Below are 18,110 nucleotides of genomic sequence, written 5' to 3' on the forward strand. Positions count from 1 at the left end.
ATATGCTCCAGGATTCTTTGGATGAACAGTATTTGACTCTTTCCAGTCACCATGACTTGTCTGACTCCTGCCTCCCTCCTGACAGTCCCACCATCCCATCTGATGAGCACGAAATCTGCTCTTGTCTGGATGGAGCCTGTGAGTACTCTATTGTAAAGAGGACAAGCTCCGAATGTTCTCCCAGGTAGCCTCCATTTCTTTGTGCTCACACCTCTGTCCAGGTACACAAATGTCTCTTTGATGGCAGGCCCTGGAGACCCATCCTGGTTTGAATCAGAATCTAAGATTCAGTTGTAAGCACAGACATCAGGTGAGTCAAGTAGCTGTACACCCTTCCAAGTCCCAGATCAAATCTCTGTCACCCTGGGACCCAATGCCAAGTACAGGGTGGTGAACACCAGGTAAACCAGAGTGGGGAGATTGAGGAGATCATAGCACACTCCCAGCCACACTGATGCTTGTGCACAACAGGAGTCTCCATGAGCTCTTTCTATAAAGATGGGCCCTCTGATCTCTCCTGTAATTTTCTTCCTAATTGAGTTCCTATACTGAGCATTAATGACTGTCCAAGTAGGGTGGTAGTCTTGCCTATCTCTTTGGAGATGTTGTTACCATGGTTCCTCAGCTCTGGACTCTGGTCTCTCTCACCTCTGAGATATCTTGTCCTTGCTAAACAGTCTGCTGAGGAACAAGACAAAGATACCTCTGTCTTTCCATGTCTGGAGCTTTTCCTGAAATCAAGGCATAGGCCCTGATGCACCCACCTCTATGAATCACCCAGGATCCTGGCCTCTCAAAAGCACCAAATACTCTTTCCTACATGGGGTGTATGGATTCCATCCATCAGTCTCATTTTGGTGTATAATCCCATGTGTCTCACCAAAGACCAGGGTGTCTGCTGGGGCCAACCCGACTCTTTCAGCAACATCTATTGAAGGCTGCTGACATGTTCTCTATGATCTTTGGTGAAAAAGACGTGTTTAACTGTTTGCTCGACTCAGGGCAGAGCATATGGGGGTGATGATCTACCAGGGCTGGGTCAGTTTGCTTGATGTCACAAGAAGGCAAGCCAGGCCACTTCTCACAAGGCCCAATTTGAGGCCTCCTGTGGTGTTCCTCTCAGAAGGCCCTGGTTTTGCCCAGAGAATATTACTATCCCTGTGCTGGTGTAGTTTAAGGAAGGGAGAGATGTCTCTGTCTTACTCACTCGGCACTTTAAGGACCTACTCACTATAATGACCTTGACAACTACCAGGGACAGGGCTTGCAAGAGCAACTGGATGAGGGACGCAGGCTGGCCTACGGCTTCACCCACAATCTCAGCCCAGGTAAGGCGGCCACATGCTCTGATTGCACTGAGCCCCTCCACGATCCTCAGCTCACAAGAGACCCCATACAATCACTTGTAATGTTCTGTTTATTTTTTCGTTTTTGAGTAAGATTAGCCCTGAGCTAACATCTGCTGCCAATCCTCCTTTTTTTGTGGAATGCCTGCCACAGCATGGCTTCCTAAGTGGTGCGTAGGTCCCCACCCAGGATCCGAACTGGCGAACCCTGGGCTGCTGAACTGGAACATATGAACTTAACCGCTATGCCACAGGGCTGGCCCCTCACTTGTAATGTTTCTCCCAGCTGTCCTGGTTTCAATGTCATATTTTGGGACATGACAGGACCAGGACTGCCTGAGTGGTAGGACAGAGGAGAAATGCAGCAGGTGGAGGTCATAGTGTTGCAATGATTGCTTCCTCCCTGATGGACCATGGCCTTTGGGGCAGGAGGCAGCCTCCACCCAGTGTTAGAGCACAGAAAGGAGGACATGACAGGAGGCAGCTTGTTAGAGTGAAAAGAGCCCTGGACTGAGCAGGAGTTTCTCAGTCTCTTGCCTAAGCACTGGCTTTACTAACAGCGGGCTAACAGAGTTATTGATTTTTACTTCTTCCGTAGCTGTCTCTCCATCTGTAAAATGGATCAAATTATCTATTCACAGTAGCTGTCCTGATCAAATGTGGGAATATTTACAAATGCACCTCAGAAGAATGTCCCTCACCGTGTGGGGTTGGATGAGGTGCCTGGTGTAGTAGAACTCGGTGCTGGGAAGGTTGGTTTACACTGAAACTTTTTCCACATGGAGAATTTCCCCTGATAACACAGGAAGCCATCTCGGAGGTGCCCAGGAAGGCCTTGGATGTCTGGAAGGACTTGCCACAGGGTTGTCTGCACTCTCGTTAGAGAAAGGAGGAGATTCTGTATGAGAGCTGTGGCGGGACAGAGTCACTGAGCCTAGGAAGCAGCCTTGTGGCAAGGAGGAGGCGACAGAGGGAGAAGTCCAGAGGGCAGCCGGGATAGTATATGGTGATCTGTGGAACTAAAGAAATATTTAGCTTTTTGGCCAATTGTAGGCGAAGCATGCCATGACGGTGAGCCACCAGATCAAAGACCTTTATGTAACGGCTCATCAAACCAAGCCAAGCGATTTCTTTAAAGACAAACTATGAGACCTTTCAGTACAATTCTCTCAGTGTCCTGAAATCGTCCCTGGTATTCCTGTCTCCCTGCCAGACAGGCCCCTGTGTTTGTAATGGGTGATGTGGAACTGCTTAGTGTCTGACTAGGCATTTCTGAATTTGTTTGCAGAAAATGAGGAAGATGAGGAGGATGAAGAAGAGAAAGAACGACTGTCCAAAATGAATGATCAGGGGAGGGTAAAGGACAGGTAAAGTATGGAAAGGGTCCTAGAAAGAACAAAGAGGGCAAAGGTGACCACATCCGTGATGTGATGGTCAACCAAACCTGCTGATTGCACTCCTGTCATTCCCACAACCAACAACGACATAGCCCTCTTAAGGGGGTTGTGCAGTCTCTTTCTAGCACTTGTAGAGTTAGTCTGAACCAAGGTGAACTAACTACTTTCATGGATTTCCTGTACTCATGGACACCACGTGTCCTCTCGTAGATGGTTGGTTAAAAGGCAGGGTGAGATTCATATTTGCTTTCTGCAGAGTTCATCTTAGATTGTTGGCAGATATTTCACAGCAAGGAAGGTAACTAGACCCAAAAAAATCATATTATGTTAAATATTGAGAGAAGGTGGCCTAGAAGGTGCAAGAACGCTGGCGTCTGCAATCCCTCAGGAGCTGGTATTGCCTGGCCACTGATGTAACATTCAAAAATATTTATGCATTTGCCAAACACGTCCCAAAATTCTGTTTTGAAGGCAAATGGGGGATGATCTCATAGAAACATATGTGGAGGTGCTAAGAACCTTTCACTCAATTCCAAATATACGTTTTCCGTTCTAACCCACCATAGGGAGTTTGATTTTCTAATTAGAGTTCAGGCATGAGAGCTACCCAGTTATGCCTAAAGACACGGGAAGGAAGAGAGCTATCCATACTGCTTAATCAGAACCTCAAGGACCTCCTTGACCACAGTGACCTTAACAACCTCCGGGGTCAGGCCTTCCAAGAGCAATTGGCTGAGGGATGCAGGCTGCCACAGGCCCTTGTCAGCAAGCTCAGCCCAGGTAAGGCCTCCAAGGACCTGTTTGCGCTGAGCCACTCCAAGGCCCCCGGCTCATAAGAGCCTCCACTTCTCCCCTCATAATGTTTTTGCCATCTGTCCTGGTTTCCACATCACACTTGGAGTCATGACAGGACCAGGAGGGGCTGGGTGGGAGGACAGAGAGGAGAAATGTACAGGGTGGAGGTCATAGTGCTCCAAGTTCCTGCTTCCTCCCTGATGGGCCATGGCCCTTGGGGCAGGGGCAGCCTCCACCCAGTGTTAGAGCACAGAAGGTGGATGTGACAGGAGGCGGCTATTTAGAGTGAAAAGGGCCCTGAGCCAAGCGTGGACGTTCCCAGGCTCCAGCCTGAGTTCTGTCTTTTCTAGCAGTGGGTGAGGGATGGATGTATCCATCCTGGATTTCAGTTTCTTCATCTCTAACATGATTAACACATGTATTGCATGGTAGCTGTAGCATTCCAATAGGGAACATCTATGACTGTACTTTCAAAATGCTAAAGTCACTCACTGGGGTTGATTTCAGTACTGGGTGTGGTAGAATCTGGTCGTGGGATGTGGGTTTACTCTAGAATACTTAGCACTTAACAAGAGAGAATGTTCCTGGTGAACAGTAGACACAGATGTGTAAGTCCCCACAAAGGACCAAGTCATGTGAGACTCGTGGGACAGAATTGTTTTTCCTCTCCTGAGAGAAAGGAGGAGGTTCTCTGTGAAAGGCATGATGAGACACAGAGTCACTGAGCTTGGGAACCAGCCTTGTGGCAAGAGAGAGGAGATAGTGGGAGAAGCCCCTAGGAAAGCTGGAGAAGCATCTCTTGATCTGGGTAAAAGAATCAATTTTTAACTCCTTGCCCAATTCAACCCAGAGCATGCCATCTGGGATCCATCAGATCAGGGCCACTTTGCCTCATCGATCAGAATACCACAGCAGCCCATTTCTTTACAGACAAAACATGACACCTTTCTGAACTCATGTAGAGATAATTCGTGTCTCCATGCCCAGAGAGGCATCTGCATTTGTAATGGGTGAAGTGGAACCAGCTAATGTCTAAATGGACTTTTCTCAATTTCTTTGCAGAAAACCATGAAGAGGAGGCTGAAGAACAACTGGGATCACTGACCCCCAGGTAACAGTGAAGGATCAGAGGAGGGTAATGTACAAGTCAAATGCAGAGAGGGTTCTGGAAAGAACAGATGCAGAGATCAAAAGTAGCTACTTTCTGAAGCAAGGAGGCACAAAACTGGCTGATTGTGCTGGTCTCCTCCACTCCTCCCATCTGGATCGTCCATGTTCACTGTAGTGTGTGGAGTCTGTCTCACTCACAGTGAGGTAACCAGGCCTAGAGACGTCCTGCCCCTTCAGAGATGCCTTCTTCTCCTCTGTAGGGTTAAAACCCAGAGTAACGTCCATACCTGCTCTCTGTATGTGGGCCTGAGCTTGTTGGCAGGTGTTTCATGACAAGGAAAGTCACCAGACTAAATAAAAATTCATATTTTGTCTCAACCTTTAGAGAAGGAGGCCTAGAAGTTACAAGATCTCTTAGAGTCTCCAGTGTCTCAGGAGCATGTTTTTACTGCATCACTGTGTGTAAAATGCAAAAGGAAAGAAGAAACATGTGGCCCACCAAAAATGAGCAGATTTCTACTGGGAAGGCCTTTTGGGGATATTCTCACCGAAATCTCTCTCAAACTCCTTATCATCTCTCATCACCCTATTTCCACTCTGAGGATTTCTCTTCCCTCCCACCTTAGGAAATACCACTTCCTAATTCATGATCATGCACGAAAGCTGACCCAGATACGCCAGACATCACAGGAAGGAAGAGAGATCTCTGTCCTCCTCCATCAGCTCCTCAGGGACCTCCTCACCCACAGTGACATTGGCAGAGACTGGGGACAGGGCTTCCAAGAACAACTGGCTGAGGGATGCAGGCTGGCAGAGTGCCTTGCCCGCAAGCTTAGCCCAGGTAAGGCGGCCACAGGCCCTGATTGCACTGAGCCCCTCCAAGGCCCCTGGCTCACAAGAGCCTCTGCATCTCCCCTCATAATGCTTTCGCCAGCTGTCTTGGTGTCCACTTCGCACTTGGGGCGATGACAGGACCACCCCTGGTTGGATGGGAGCAGAGGGGAGAAATGCACAGGGGGACATCATAGTGCTCCAAGAGTCTGCTTCCTCCCTGAGGGACCATGCCCTTTGCTGCAGGAGGCAGCCTCCACCCGGTGTCACACTGCAGAAAGGCGGACGTGACAGGAGGCAGCTTGTTAGAGTGAAAAGAGTCCTGGACTGAGCGACAGCTCCTTAGATTCTTGCCTGAGCACTGGCTTTTATAGCTACAGTCGAGTGATTGATTTCTCCTTCCGGGATTTCCATCTCCTCGTCTGTAAAATGGGTCAAAAGATGTGTTGCACGGTAGCTGCAACTATTAAAGACGGGAAGGCTCATGAATGTGCTTCAGAAAAGGATCATACTCCTAACCGTTTGGGGTTTATTTAGTTATAATCCTAAAATCTTGGTGCAGATACGTTGATTTGTAATAGAACACTTTCCACAAAGAAAATTTTCCCCTCTTATGCTGTAAAAGCCAACTTGGAGGTCCCCTTGAAGTCCCCGGATGTGTGGAGGGGTGAGTCACGGGTTTTTTTATCCTCCTTTTAGAGAAAGGAGTAGGGTCTATGTGGGAGTTCTGAATGGACATAGAGTCACTGAGACTGGGAACCAGCTTTGTGGAAGGAGTGAGGATAGAACTAGAGAATTCCAGAGGGAAACTGGAAAAGTACCCGCTGATCTGGAGACAAAAAATATTTGATTTTTGCCCAGTGAAACTCAGAGCATGCCATGATGGGGACCCAGCAGATCAAGGACATTTTGCCTGATGGGTCAGTAGACCATTCCAGGCCATTCCTTCAAAGTCAAACATGGGGCTGTCAACACAATTCTCTCAGTGTGTTCTGACCTCATACACAGGTCATTGCTGTCCATGCCCAGGCAGGCCTTTGTGTCTGTAATGGGTGAAGGGGCACTATTTCATCTCTGTCTGGACATTTCTGAATTTTGTTTGCAGAAAACCTGGAAGACGATGAAGATGAGGAAGAACAAGAATCACTGACCCCCCAGGTAACAATGAATGAGGAGGGGCTAATAAGCAAGGGTAAAGTGTGGGGAGAGTACCTGAAAGAAGGACCCTGAGGGCCAAATAGCCCCAGGTTTCACATGCAAGGGGGAACCAACACTGCCCCTTGTGTGATTTCAGTCACTCAAGCAAGGATGGCAAAGCCCTTTGAACGAGGTTGTCTGCTGTCTTTGTGGTACTTGTGGCCTCAGTCTGACAAGGGGAACTAAGCAGTCTCAGGGATTTCCTGCCCTTAAAGAAATCCCTTGTTCTCTCTTGGAAGGCTAAAACAAGGATGAGATGCATGTCTGCTTTCCCAACTGTTGGCTTTAGGTCCTTGATAGGTATAGCATAGCCAGAAAGGGAACTAGACAACAATTAAAAAAAAAAAGACACAACAACATAAAGGTCACAGTATTGACAGAAAATGGCCTAGAAGGCACAAGATCTCTGGGAGTCCACAATGACTCCGAAGCCTGTATTCACTGGGCTGCCATATGTAAATTCAACGCAATGTATTCACAAACTGGAAGCCATTGTATTGGTTCTCCGAGTGTGATGAGTCTGCCTTACAGGGAGAGTGCAGGCCCCATCATCATCTCACTGTTTGTCCAGTGCACTGAGCATGTTCTGCTCACTCTCTTTTTCTCTTTCTCTCCCTCTCTCCAGTTCCAGGACAGCCAGACTTTGCCCCAGTGAGAGGAGGATAGTGTCCTTCCTCCTCTTTGAAGGAATGACCTTGGACCCTACCCTTCAATCTGGACCAGCTGGGAGACTGTGGTGTCTTATCCCTCTTGATCTCTTCTCTTCTCTTCCCTCTCTCTCCAGCCTGGAGAGGGAGCTGCAGGAGAAGGAGATTGTGAATGAAATGCTTCAAGATCCATCAGGTGAACAGAATTTGACTCCTTCCAGTCCTCATGATCTGTCTGCCTCCAGGGAGCCCCTCAGAAGCACTGCCTTTCCATGTGATGAGCCTCAAGTCAGCTTGGCTCTGGAGGCAGCCAGTGAGTACTCCCATTATAAAGCAGATAAATCCAAGTGGTCTCCCAGATAGCCTCCATATTTTTTGTGCTCACCACAGCTGACCAGGTAGAGAGATATGGCTTCTGCAGGCTCTTGGACAGAGTTTTAAGTACAGATTTCAGGAGGACTTGGGAGCTGTGCTGTCACCCTAGTCCCTAGCTATGTCCTTCTCAGCCTGTCCCTCAGTGGCATCTGCAAGCCATTGTTCCCCAGCTGGGAGAGAGAAGGGATCATGACCACCTCACAGCCACCAGTACAGCAGGGGCACAGTAGGTATTTGTCAGACCTCTTTCTTTAAGATGACGCAACTCATCTCCTGCAGTGTTCTAGCTAAATGCATTTCCTGAGCAGTGTCTCCCACACTTCTCTGGCCATCCACACATGGAACAGTTTTACGCAATTATTCTGGAGGTCTGTTCTCATGATTTCGGGTTCAAAGCTGATCCTCCACTTCCTCTGGGGTGACTACTTCCCTCTGAAGATTTAAAAATGAGATCCTGGATGCCGCATCCTGCCTGTTTCCCTTGGTTTCAGTGAAGCCAAAGCTCTGGCTCTGGTTTTCCCTCCTCCATAAATGGCCGTGGTTTTCATCTTTTGTGTAGGCCCAGGGACTTCTTCCATGTGTGGGTTAGAGCTTCAAGCATGAGTCATGTCTCAGTGTTCTAATCTCATGTAAACTGTCAACAACCAGTGTGCCTGGTAGGACCCTCGCCTAATTTGTGAGCAAAGAAGAACATGAGGCCACAGGACAGAAGGACTACAAAGGGGGGGGGAGGAGTCTGCACAAGTAGAGTTGGACCATGATGAGACCAGGACTTGTGGGTGATTAGATTGTTGAGACGTTTGATCCTGTGGAGATGACAAGATCAGAAACCAGAAGGAGATTCATGGATCCAGGCGTTAATGATGAGGTCTCATAGAGTATGTTGTCAGGAATCTACACAGTAACACCATCCCAAATGACATTTTTACGAAAGATTAAAAACAAACGTTGGTGGCAATGAGGATGTGAAGAGGGGAGGAGAAAGGGGAACCCACAGTGGTGTGGAGAAGGCCCTGGGGGTTATGATCTGCCTTAGCCTGACCTGGACTGGTCTGAGGCTATTTTAGGTCTTTGGTTAACCTTCTTTCTGAGAATAGTTTCATTTCACAGAAGAAATAGAAACATGTTTGATTAGGGACTAAAGCCCAGACCCCACAGAAGAGTGTGTAACATAAGGACTGTGCACCATATTACGTCCCTGAAGAATCACACAAAGCCTGATACTGTAGCACCTCTGGCCCCTAAGTTTCTTATAAGGGTCTCAGACCTCTATCACATTACTTACAGCTGCTACTACCTGCCCATCGAGTGGCAAAAGAATATATATATGGGTGGGTGGGTGAAGGGCCGCCAAAACTTACAGAAAAGGAAGGTCAAAAGGCTCCAGAACTTTGCAAAGATTCCAAACTTGGTCTACAGTTTCCCAACACCCTGTCTACTGGAACCTGAAGCCTTGGGACCATACTTCTTCCCTTTCTCTGATATTCTTCTGGGTAGACATCAGCAACTCTTTCTCCCCCATCTCCTGAGTCCTCTCTAGAACCTTCTCAGTAGGCTCCTGGACTAAGGTTTCTAGAAACAGAGTAATAGGCATGACTTCATCTGCCCATGCAAAGCCCTCTGGACTCCAGTGGGTGATTGTCCACTTCAGGGACACTGTAGCCTGGGAACCTGCCATCTCGGCCCCCCCCCCCCCCAGGCACACACATCATGGCGACATCTCCTTCATATACATGAAGTCTGAGTTTGTTTCCTGAGACCACCGACAAGCAGGGACTTCTGAAATGAGTGGTCTGGGAGAGCTTAGCAAAGGGAAAATTGGATTGGTCCTACTGAAACCACTTCTTGTTTCAGCTCCTTCCTGGGAGGCTTGTCAGCAAGGGCCTTTGAGTGGAAACTTGAGTTTCCAAAGGTCAGAGATGCAAACTTCACAAGCACAGCTGGAGCCAAGCAGGTGGGGGAGCAATTATCTGGGGCTGCAGGTGGACCAGTTCCATTGCAGGGAGGGCAAAGCCAGGCTTGGCCTTTTCTCCACCATCTGGAGCTTTGCAGCCTACAGTGTTTCTGGAAAACGAGTTTCACTCTTCCAAGGTAAGAAAGAAAAGAAGAATAGGAAGGTCTAGTCCATGTGTTGGGCATCACAGGGTTGTTGGGGCAGGCGACAATGGGGCCTCTCCTACGCTCGCTTTGTGTCAGGTTGAAACCTGTGATGCTCTGAGAGAGCAAGGTGGTGAGAGCCTGGGCTTTAGGATCAGCTCTGCCCCAGGTCACGGGTTTGCATCTTACCGGCTGTTCACCTTGGCCAGGTTATTTATCTTCTTAGGTATTTACATCTCAATTTCCTCATCTGAATCCCCTGAGAAGTATGTCTGGATTCCATGTTTCTTGGGAGTATTAAGGACATAATTTCCACAGTGTCTGATTCAATAAAAATTGCTTGATAACAACTGTGAGTATGTCAAATCTACTGCTGTATCTTACTGGTGCTTTAACACTTACAAAATGATTCCATGTGCATTGTTCCATCTGATGCAGAGTAGTCTTGATGGTCTCCACTCTCTCTGGACCTCGTCTTCCCTTGGTCTCTCAGAAAGGCAGGTTTGCCCATTTTCCCTTCTCCTTTCAGGATCCATCATTAGGCCAGTTTTCCTTTAGGTGCCCCTAGTAACACTGTCTCAGACACATTCAGTCCCAATGGAAACACTGGTGCACAGCTCAGTCTCCTCCTTATTCTTCACTTTTTCTCCTCTTTTTCATATAATGGACCACCTTAATCCTTAAAGTGCACAAGTCAGTCTCTTTTATGATGCTCTATTTAATTCATCATCTCTACTCATCTCTAAGTCCATGTCCTCAGTGTTTTTCTCCTCAGGATCCTGAGAGGTTGCTTAAAACTGAGCTTCCAAACCCTGACATCCATTTCATTGAGTTGTGTTCCTCCTTCCCCTCTATCACTCTCAGCATCTCCTCCTGGACCCTGGAGCTGCCTGGTCTCATCCTTTAGTTGATGGTGTCATCTAACGAAGGAGGAGAGGCCCATGTTCTCAAGTGGGGGCAACAAGGAGCCCCCTATCGCTCGTGGAGAGGTCCTAGAGAAAGTCTCAGTGAGGGTCAGGGGAGGCATAGCCCTGACAGGTGCCGTCAGATCTTGGGGTATTTAGTTGTCTTCTCACCCTCTAGCCTCTCTTTTTCCTTCTCCTTGGCTTCCTCAATCCCAGCCAAGACTCAGCCTCACTGGCCTACTCGCTCTCTTTCCTGTTCACTTTCCACAGGGGCCTGAGCAGGAAACCAGACTCCACGCCAGGTTTTTTGGCCAAGGATAGTTTCTTAGTCCATTCAGGCTGCTATCACAAAAATTCCATTGACTGGGTGACATAGAAACAGCAGAAATTTATTTATTGGAGTTCTGGAGGCTGAGAGGTCCAACATCACGGCGCTGGCACCTTCAATGTTTGGTGAGAGCCCCCTTCCTAGTTCACAGAGACCGTCTTCTCATGCCATCCTCACGTGCTGGAAGGGAAAAGGGAGCTCTGTGGGGTCTCATTTATGAGGGCACTAATCCCATTCATGAGAGACCTGCCGCCCAAAGGCCCCACCTCCAAACACCATCACATTGGGGATCCTGTTTCCACAAAGGAATTGGGGGAAACGCAAGTGATCCTTCTCTGGTGATACCGTTAATGCTCTTTGTGTTGTCCTCACCCTCCTCCTCTTGGTGTTCCACGGGTCATCTGTTTCTCGCCACAGGGTTTCTCCTTCTTCTTGCAGTTCTAATTTTTTCCAATTGCAGCTGACCAGAATAGTGATTAGAATGTCATATTCCACGTCTCCAAATCCCTATTTATTCATCTGTTCAATTAGATGAAAGAATACATATGCATATATTCATTTATATTGTATGTCATAAATTATGTGTATTTTGTGTGTACCTTGTATAGGGTACATATATGAAATATATATATGCAAGTTTTGTAAACTCCCTGCTTTCACCTCCTGCTGTTCCATTTTACTCTCTTTTATGTTTTCCCATGAACTCTGGTTCTGCATGATCTCTACAATCTCCTTCCTTCCAGTAGGGCAACCTCTGTCCATGTGATTTCCTTCCCTTTGTCTTCTCTACTGAGACTCTCTTTATCAATTCTGTTTTTCTTGATATTTTTTGGCAATTGGGGCTGTGTTTGCCTCCTGACCATCTCATCATCACTGAGTACTGTAAGAAAGATCGACAAAAAAGAAAATATCAGTGTCTGCATTGGCTTCACCTCACTCCCACGGACTTTCAGATGGCCGTTGTTGTTTGAGCCACTTTCTTTATTTGATGTCCCTCTTGAGTGGGGAGTAAGTCACTGTAGGTCATGAATAATGGTGGATCCTGTTGGCTGTGGTTTTCTTTTCAGAGCTTGGTTTGGACACATCCCTCAGGATGAAGACCCCTCCCACGCTGAAGGGTGATGCTCTTGAGTGTTCGGATGCCAGCAAGCAGGGGTGTCAAGTCGTTGGCCACATTAATGCCTCAATTGTCATCCAACAGAGGATTCTTGAAAGAAAACTGTGGCTCAGCAAGTGGAGACTAGCATGCAGATTCCCTGGCCTTCAAGCTTAGAGTCCAGAGGTGATCCCATTTGTGGCTCTCAGATGCACTTATTCCTCAGTGCTCTCTGTCTAAGGTTATAGCTCAGTCTCCTGCTCGTTTTTCTCTCCCTTGGTTGTTCAGTTCAACAGCTGGTGCTACCTCTGTCTGGTCTCACCTCTGTCCTCCATGGGGCCTGCCACTGTGCTAGGCCCTTCCATCTCCATCTCCTGTTTGCACTCTGACCTCTGCTGTGTTCCCACTGCCACTGTCCTGATATTCTCTTTCACCTTTCCTCTTAGCTAAGGGGAAGCCCAGCCCCATGGTCCTCCTCATCACAAGAGCATCTTTTAGCCACTGAACACATTGCGCTTTCTCTGAAATCACGCATTTTCTTGGCTTCTTTACTTTCCCTTCCCAGCTTCCCCAAGTCCACTGCCTCTTTCTTCTGGGAGCATTGTCCGAATGGATCACTTGCACATGGATCTTCCTCCTATATCTGTTAGGGAACCCGACCTATGATAACCCTTAACCCTGGACTTCTCCATGTGAATAGAAAGTGTTGAAACTGAGGAGAAAGAGGCCCAATTATAAAATCTAAAAGAGTGGCTGCATCATGGCTGAGCATTTGAGATCATGCGCTCTGCTTCAGCAGCCCAGGGTTTTCCGGGTTCAGATCCTGGGCACAGACCTAGCACTGCTCATCAGGCCATGCTGAGGCAGCGTTCCACATAGCAGAACTAGAAGGACCTACAACTAGAATATACAACTATGTCCTAGGAGGCTTTAAGGAGGAGGAGAAGAAAACAAAACAGATTGGCAACAGATATTAACTCAGGGCAAATCTTTAAAAAAAATACCCTCACTGAAAGCCCGGGTGGGAGTGCTGGACTGGCCTGGAGTCGGGTTTCTCCTCAGCCCCAGGTGTGCAGGCCTTGGCTGGTCTGCATGGGGCTCCCAGGGACCCACTGTCCCCACCTCAGGGCCTCCTTGGAGCTGGAAGTAGTACTGCCATGTAATAAGCAACTGGGGACTTTTATTTAGATGAATGCCTTGACCTCACAACTCAAGATTCTCATTTAAATGGTCTGGGATGGGGTTTGGTCTTCAGTATTTTTAGAAAGCTCTCAAGTGGTTTTTATGCAGCTAGAGATAAGAACCACCCTTTGTCTCCTATGACCTCAGGTTCAGCATAGAAATGTGCCAAACATTTCAGTGCTTTGAAATGTCTGAGTATCCATCAGTCCTTGATGGAATTGTGTTTCTCTCTCAACTGTACTATCTGTATAACATGCAAGAAAATCAAGAAGAAAAAGAGGTAGATGAATGGATTCGACTTAGAAGAACTCTGCTTGGAAAAGAGTTTCTCCAACTTTTTAGAATACAAGATAAAATGAGAAATAAACATTACATAGAAACCCAGGGGCTGGCTCCGTGGCTGAGTGGTTAAGTTCGTACACTCTGCTGCAGCAGCCCAGGGTTCGGATCCTGGGCACGGACATGGCACCGCTCGTCAGGCCATGTTGAGGCGGCGTCCCACATCCCACAACTAGAAGGACATGCAACTAAGATATACAACTGTGTACAGGGGGGTTTGGGGAGATAAAGCAGAAAGAAAAAAAAAAAAGATTGGCAACAGTTGTTAGCCCAGTTGCCAATCTTTGGGGGGAAAAAAAAGAAACCCAGTTTACAGAAACAACACCTCCCTATTACAAATAACAGAATTTAGCACTTTCTTTAATTTTTTTCTGTCATTTTTTTTTTTTGGTGAGGAAGATTGGCCCTGAGCTGACATCTGTTGCCAATATTCCTCTTTTTCCTTGAGGAATATCATAGCTGAGCTAACATCTGTGCCAATCTTCCTCTGTTTTGTATGTGGGACTCTGCCACAGAATGGCTTGATGAATGGGGTGTCTGGCCATGACTGGGATCTGAACCTGTGAACACCAGGCCACCCAAGCAGAGGGTGCAAACTTAACCACTATGTCACCACGCCAGTCCCTTCTTTCATATTTATAATGTAAAACTTGAAGTTCAGATTCCATCAAATTGAAATCAAGTCCAATGGCTTTGGCACTACAGTTGGAAAATTTTACCATTGATCAATTTTTGTCATTAAGTAAAATCCTCAAAGAGAACCATTATATTCATTCCCCTAAAGAAAATATAATAGTAAATAAACTGAACGTTAGGAAAAAGAGCTAGGTTTATGCTTCTTTATGCCATTGTTTACACTGGCATAAATCCTAAAAAGGCATCTTTCCCAAGGGAGTGCTTTGGGGGAACCAAAGGGAGGGTGGAAGAGAACCTATTCAAACCAATTGCCTTATGCATCCCCTTCAGAGACTTTCTGGTCTAGACCTTGAGACTATTCCTAGCAATGCCCTAAGGTGTATCCTGGTGTGGAATCAACAGGAGGACTGAAGGAAAATGAGTGTGTCCATGGTTATACTCCCTGCTGTTTTTTTGATAATTGCATTTTGAATTTCCCCTTGTGGGGTTCTTCCTCAGTCCTTCTGGAGAATATTTCTCTGTAAAGCCTTACACTTGTCCAGCCAAGGTGACCCAACAGTATCTACTTCCTGTTGACACCTCCAGACTGGAGCCCTTCCTCTCACCTTCCCCGAAATGTACACAAAGGGAGAGGCCTGAGTTCTGGCCCCAGGGTTGTCAATAACAGCTCAGGTGGCTTTAGCTAGGCCTCAGCCCCCTCACATCTCCACTACTCATCAGTAGAAGGTGGAACTGGATTTAGATATATTCTGAGGTCCCTGTAGGCCCTTACATTCCAGACCTCTTCCCATCGCCTGCCCTTCCTCCTCAGAGTACTGGGACAGAGAGATAAAGAGGGCGTGCCTCTCTGCCAAGGGTCCTCTCCTTTCAACAGCAGTCTGTTTCTGAATGTGTGTAATGGATGCTGAGCACATCCCTCCCTGGGAGGTGTGAGACAACCATCCCCTTGCTCCAGACGAAGGGGATTCATGAGTGAAGTGGCTGCTGAGGACAGGGTGGTGGGGATCTGGCTAAGGCTCTGTAGCAGCTCTGAGCTCGGAAGTCACCAGCTCCTGGTGGGCGAGGACAGGGGTCCCTGGATCCTGTACCATGGACTGGATGGAAGTTTAGGGAGGTTCTTCTTCTACCTTTGGATTTCCCTTTCCCCTTCAGCCAGCCTGTGGCTCCCCCTTCAGCTCCTCCTCACAGTGGGAGCTCAGTTTGCTCCTGGCCTCTGTCACCATGTAGCCAGCCCTCCAGGCTCAGCTTGCAGCAGGACCTGACAAACACTCACACTGGATCTTTTTGTCTCTCTGTCACATACCAAGTACTTCTGAAACCAAGAAAAGAAGAAACCCCATTATGAAAAGTCACTTTTCCACTTGATGAGAAAATCTAAAACAGATAATCCAGTGCAAACCCAAACAGAACACCAGAGGGATCCTTTGCTGAGAATCCACATCACTACCACAAACCACTCTCCAGGATGTTTACTCCAAAAGCCTGCTTCGATGGGAGCAATCCCAGCCCCTCAGCCTCCAGTTGTGGTACATCGCGAAGGAGCCCAATGCCTAGATGCACACACGGTTCTGAGAGACCTTAACCCTCGCTCCTCTCAATTCCCATCCCCTACGTAACCAGAATCAGGAACAAGTGGGAAAAGACAGCAAGTCGAACCGCACATTCTTTGCCACCAGCAGTGCTGTGCTAGGAGCAGACAGCAGTAACCATGCAGTGTTCTCGTTGAGAGTGTGTAGGCTGAATTTCATCATGAGGTCATTATCAGACAACTGCAGAATGTAGACCATTGAACAGACAACTGACCTTTCTTCCAACGGTCAGTGCCACCACAAAGACGAAGACAAAGAGGAGAAGAGATATTTTCGGTTCCTAAGGACTGAAAGGATTATGTTATTGTGTTTTTTTAGTCTTTTGGGACCAAAAATATCTCCTCACCTTTTTGTGGTTGTCTGTGGTGGTGGTGACGTGGCCTTGTTTGCAGGGGACAGGTCAGTCGTCTGGCTCAGTGGTCTATATTCTGAAGTTGTCTGACCATTTCCTCATGATTAAATTCAGACTCAAACTTCTGCCAAGAACACTATACAGTTAGTTTCTGCTGTGAGCATCCCAGCGCAGCCCACTTGGCGACCAAGGATGTCCAGTTTATCTACCACCGTTACCGTGAGACTGGCATTGGTCACTTTGTTCTGGAGGGCCTACGAGATCAGTTCATTGTAAAGACACATTTGTTTTCTTTCTATCATTAGCAATTTGGTGAGTGGTATTTTGAGAGTCTATAAATATCCTCTTCTCTAAAGATCTTTCTCTAAAATTTTTACCATCATTAATGAGCCCTGCTGTGTGTCAGTCATCATATTCCTGTTTGTACACTGGAGATTTTCTCATTTCATATTCCTCTATACTTGTAGTTGCTGGCACAGTGCTGTGGAAAAGAACTTTCCCTCCCCCTTTCATGCCATTAAAGTTTCTGTTGTGACTGTCACTGTGGACTCGTGAATCTTTTACATTCGTTAGCATAATCAATTATAATCACGACTGATTTTGATGGATATGGGTTTAACTTAATAGAAATATTCTTAATCCTCCTGTTCATACGTATGTGCTATAGTTTCCCCCATGAATAAAATTTCCTCAGTCATCTCTTATTGGGTAGAGTTGGCCATTAAAAGACTTCCTGTGATGGAATCAGGACTCCCCAGGGGTTGCATGTTTAACTCTCTTGTTCTGCTGCCTGATGCACGGACAGCTTGGTGGAATGTAAAGGACTTGCCCACAATGACTCTTATTCAGTTTTTTAAAAATATTGTCTTGCTCTGTTTGTTCTGTTGAGATGGAGAATGCAAATTGATTTTCTCCCAGTTGTATGTGAATTGGCTTTGAGGGGGTGGGGGCAGGAGTGGAACTTAAGAGGAATTTTTTGTTCTTTTCCTTTAAATCTTTTAGTTCTAAGAGGATAGATTTGGGAGTTGACCATTCCAGTCTATTTCTCCCAGGTATCCATGATTTTCTCTCTGATCCTGTCTCATCATCTTTTCTTCATTTTTGTTCCACTTGATGCTTTCATTTCTTTATTAAATATCTCATAATTTTGAACAAATATGTTGCCCTTATGAACCTTACCATTTAATCTCTCTTTCAGAGAATTTAATTTTTCTTCATTTTTGTCCTAAGTTCTGCCAATTTTAATTTCTCATTTGCTGTTTTGTGCCAACTTCTCTTTTGAATTGCCTATTTCTTATGTGAAGTTTTGTTTTTTCGTATCCACAAATGCTTTGTCAGGAACATTTAATTCAGTTAGGGATGAATTTAGACTTTTCCTATGTTTTGTGATTGATTTTGAGAGGAATCATTTCATAGGGGAGGAAGACATTTCCTCTACCTACTCTGGGTACTTCTGGCAGGGTAGTGAATTAATTTCACATGAGACAGAATAACAGGAGAAAATTAAACAAAGCTTTATAACATGTATACATGCGAGAGGCTCAGGCAAACTGAGCAACTTGCCAAAATGGCAGATCTTCTCATAAATACCACCCTACCCTAAAGACAAAGGAGGATATTGGGGGTGGAGGGAGTCAGTTATGGGAGATTACCAGACAAGTACAGTAAACAAGAGTCAGGTGATTATGCAGACTTGAGTCGTTGCCTTCCATATTGATGAGAGTTTCTAGAGATAAGGCCATCCCCCCTTCTTCCCAGTACAGAGGGGAAGACACCTTTACAGATGGGGATTTCCTTTACAAATGTAAATGTCTCTTAACAAAGGGTAAGTAAATTCTACTTTTCAAACTTTTTCTCGTGTCTGCAGTTTTTAAAAGTAACCAGCCAG

General features: G+C 46.6%; 1 protein-coding gene and 1 long non-coding RNA gene across 2 annotated transcripts in view; both read left to right on the forward strand.

The window, feature by feature from the left end:
- The window catches only part of LOC103543933 (uncharacterized), a 107,871-nt gene that overhangs the window by 39,694 nt on the left and 50,067 nt on the right, over nt 1–18,110 (forward strand). The window lies entirely within an intron of this gene.
- Nucleotides 3,254–7,331, forward strand: LOC103543385 (putative NBPF family member NBPF5). Its single transcript, XM_070608125.1, has 5 exons — nt 3,254–3,523; nt 4,601–4,649; nt 5,275–5,489; nt 6,585–6,637; nt 7,302–7,331. Exons 1-5 carry the CDS (start codon nt 3,340–3,342, stop codon nt 7,329–7,331), a joined length of 531 nt encoding a protein of 176 aa, XP_070464226.1. The 5' UTR covers nt 3,254–3,339.

This window comes from Equus przewalskii, unplaced genomic scaffold (assembly GCF_037783145.1).
Source record: "Equus przewalskii isolate Varuska unplaced genomic scaffold, EquPr2 ChrUn-13, whole genome shotgun sequence".
Classification (NCBI taxonomy): domain Eukaryota; kingdom Metazoa; phylum Chordata; class Mammalia; order Perissodactyla; family Equidae; genus Equus; species Equus przewalskii.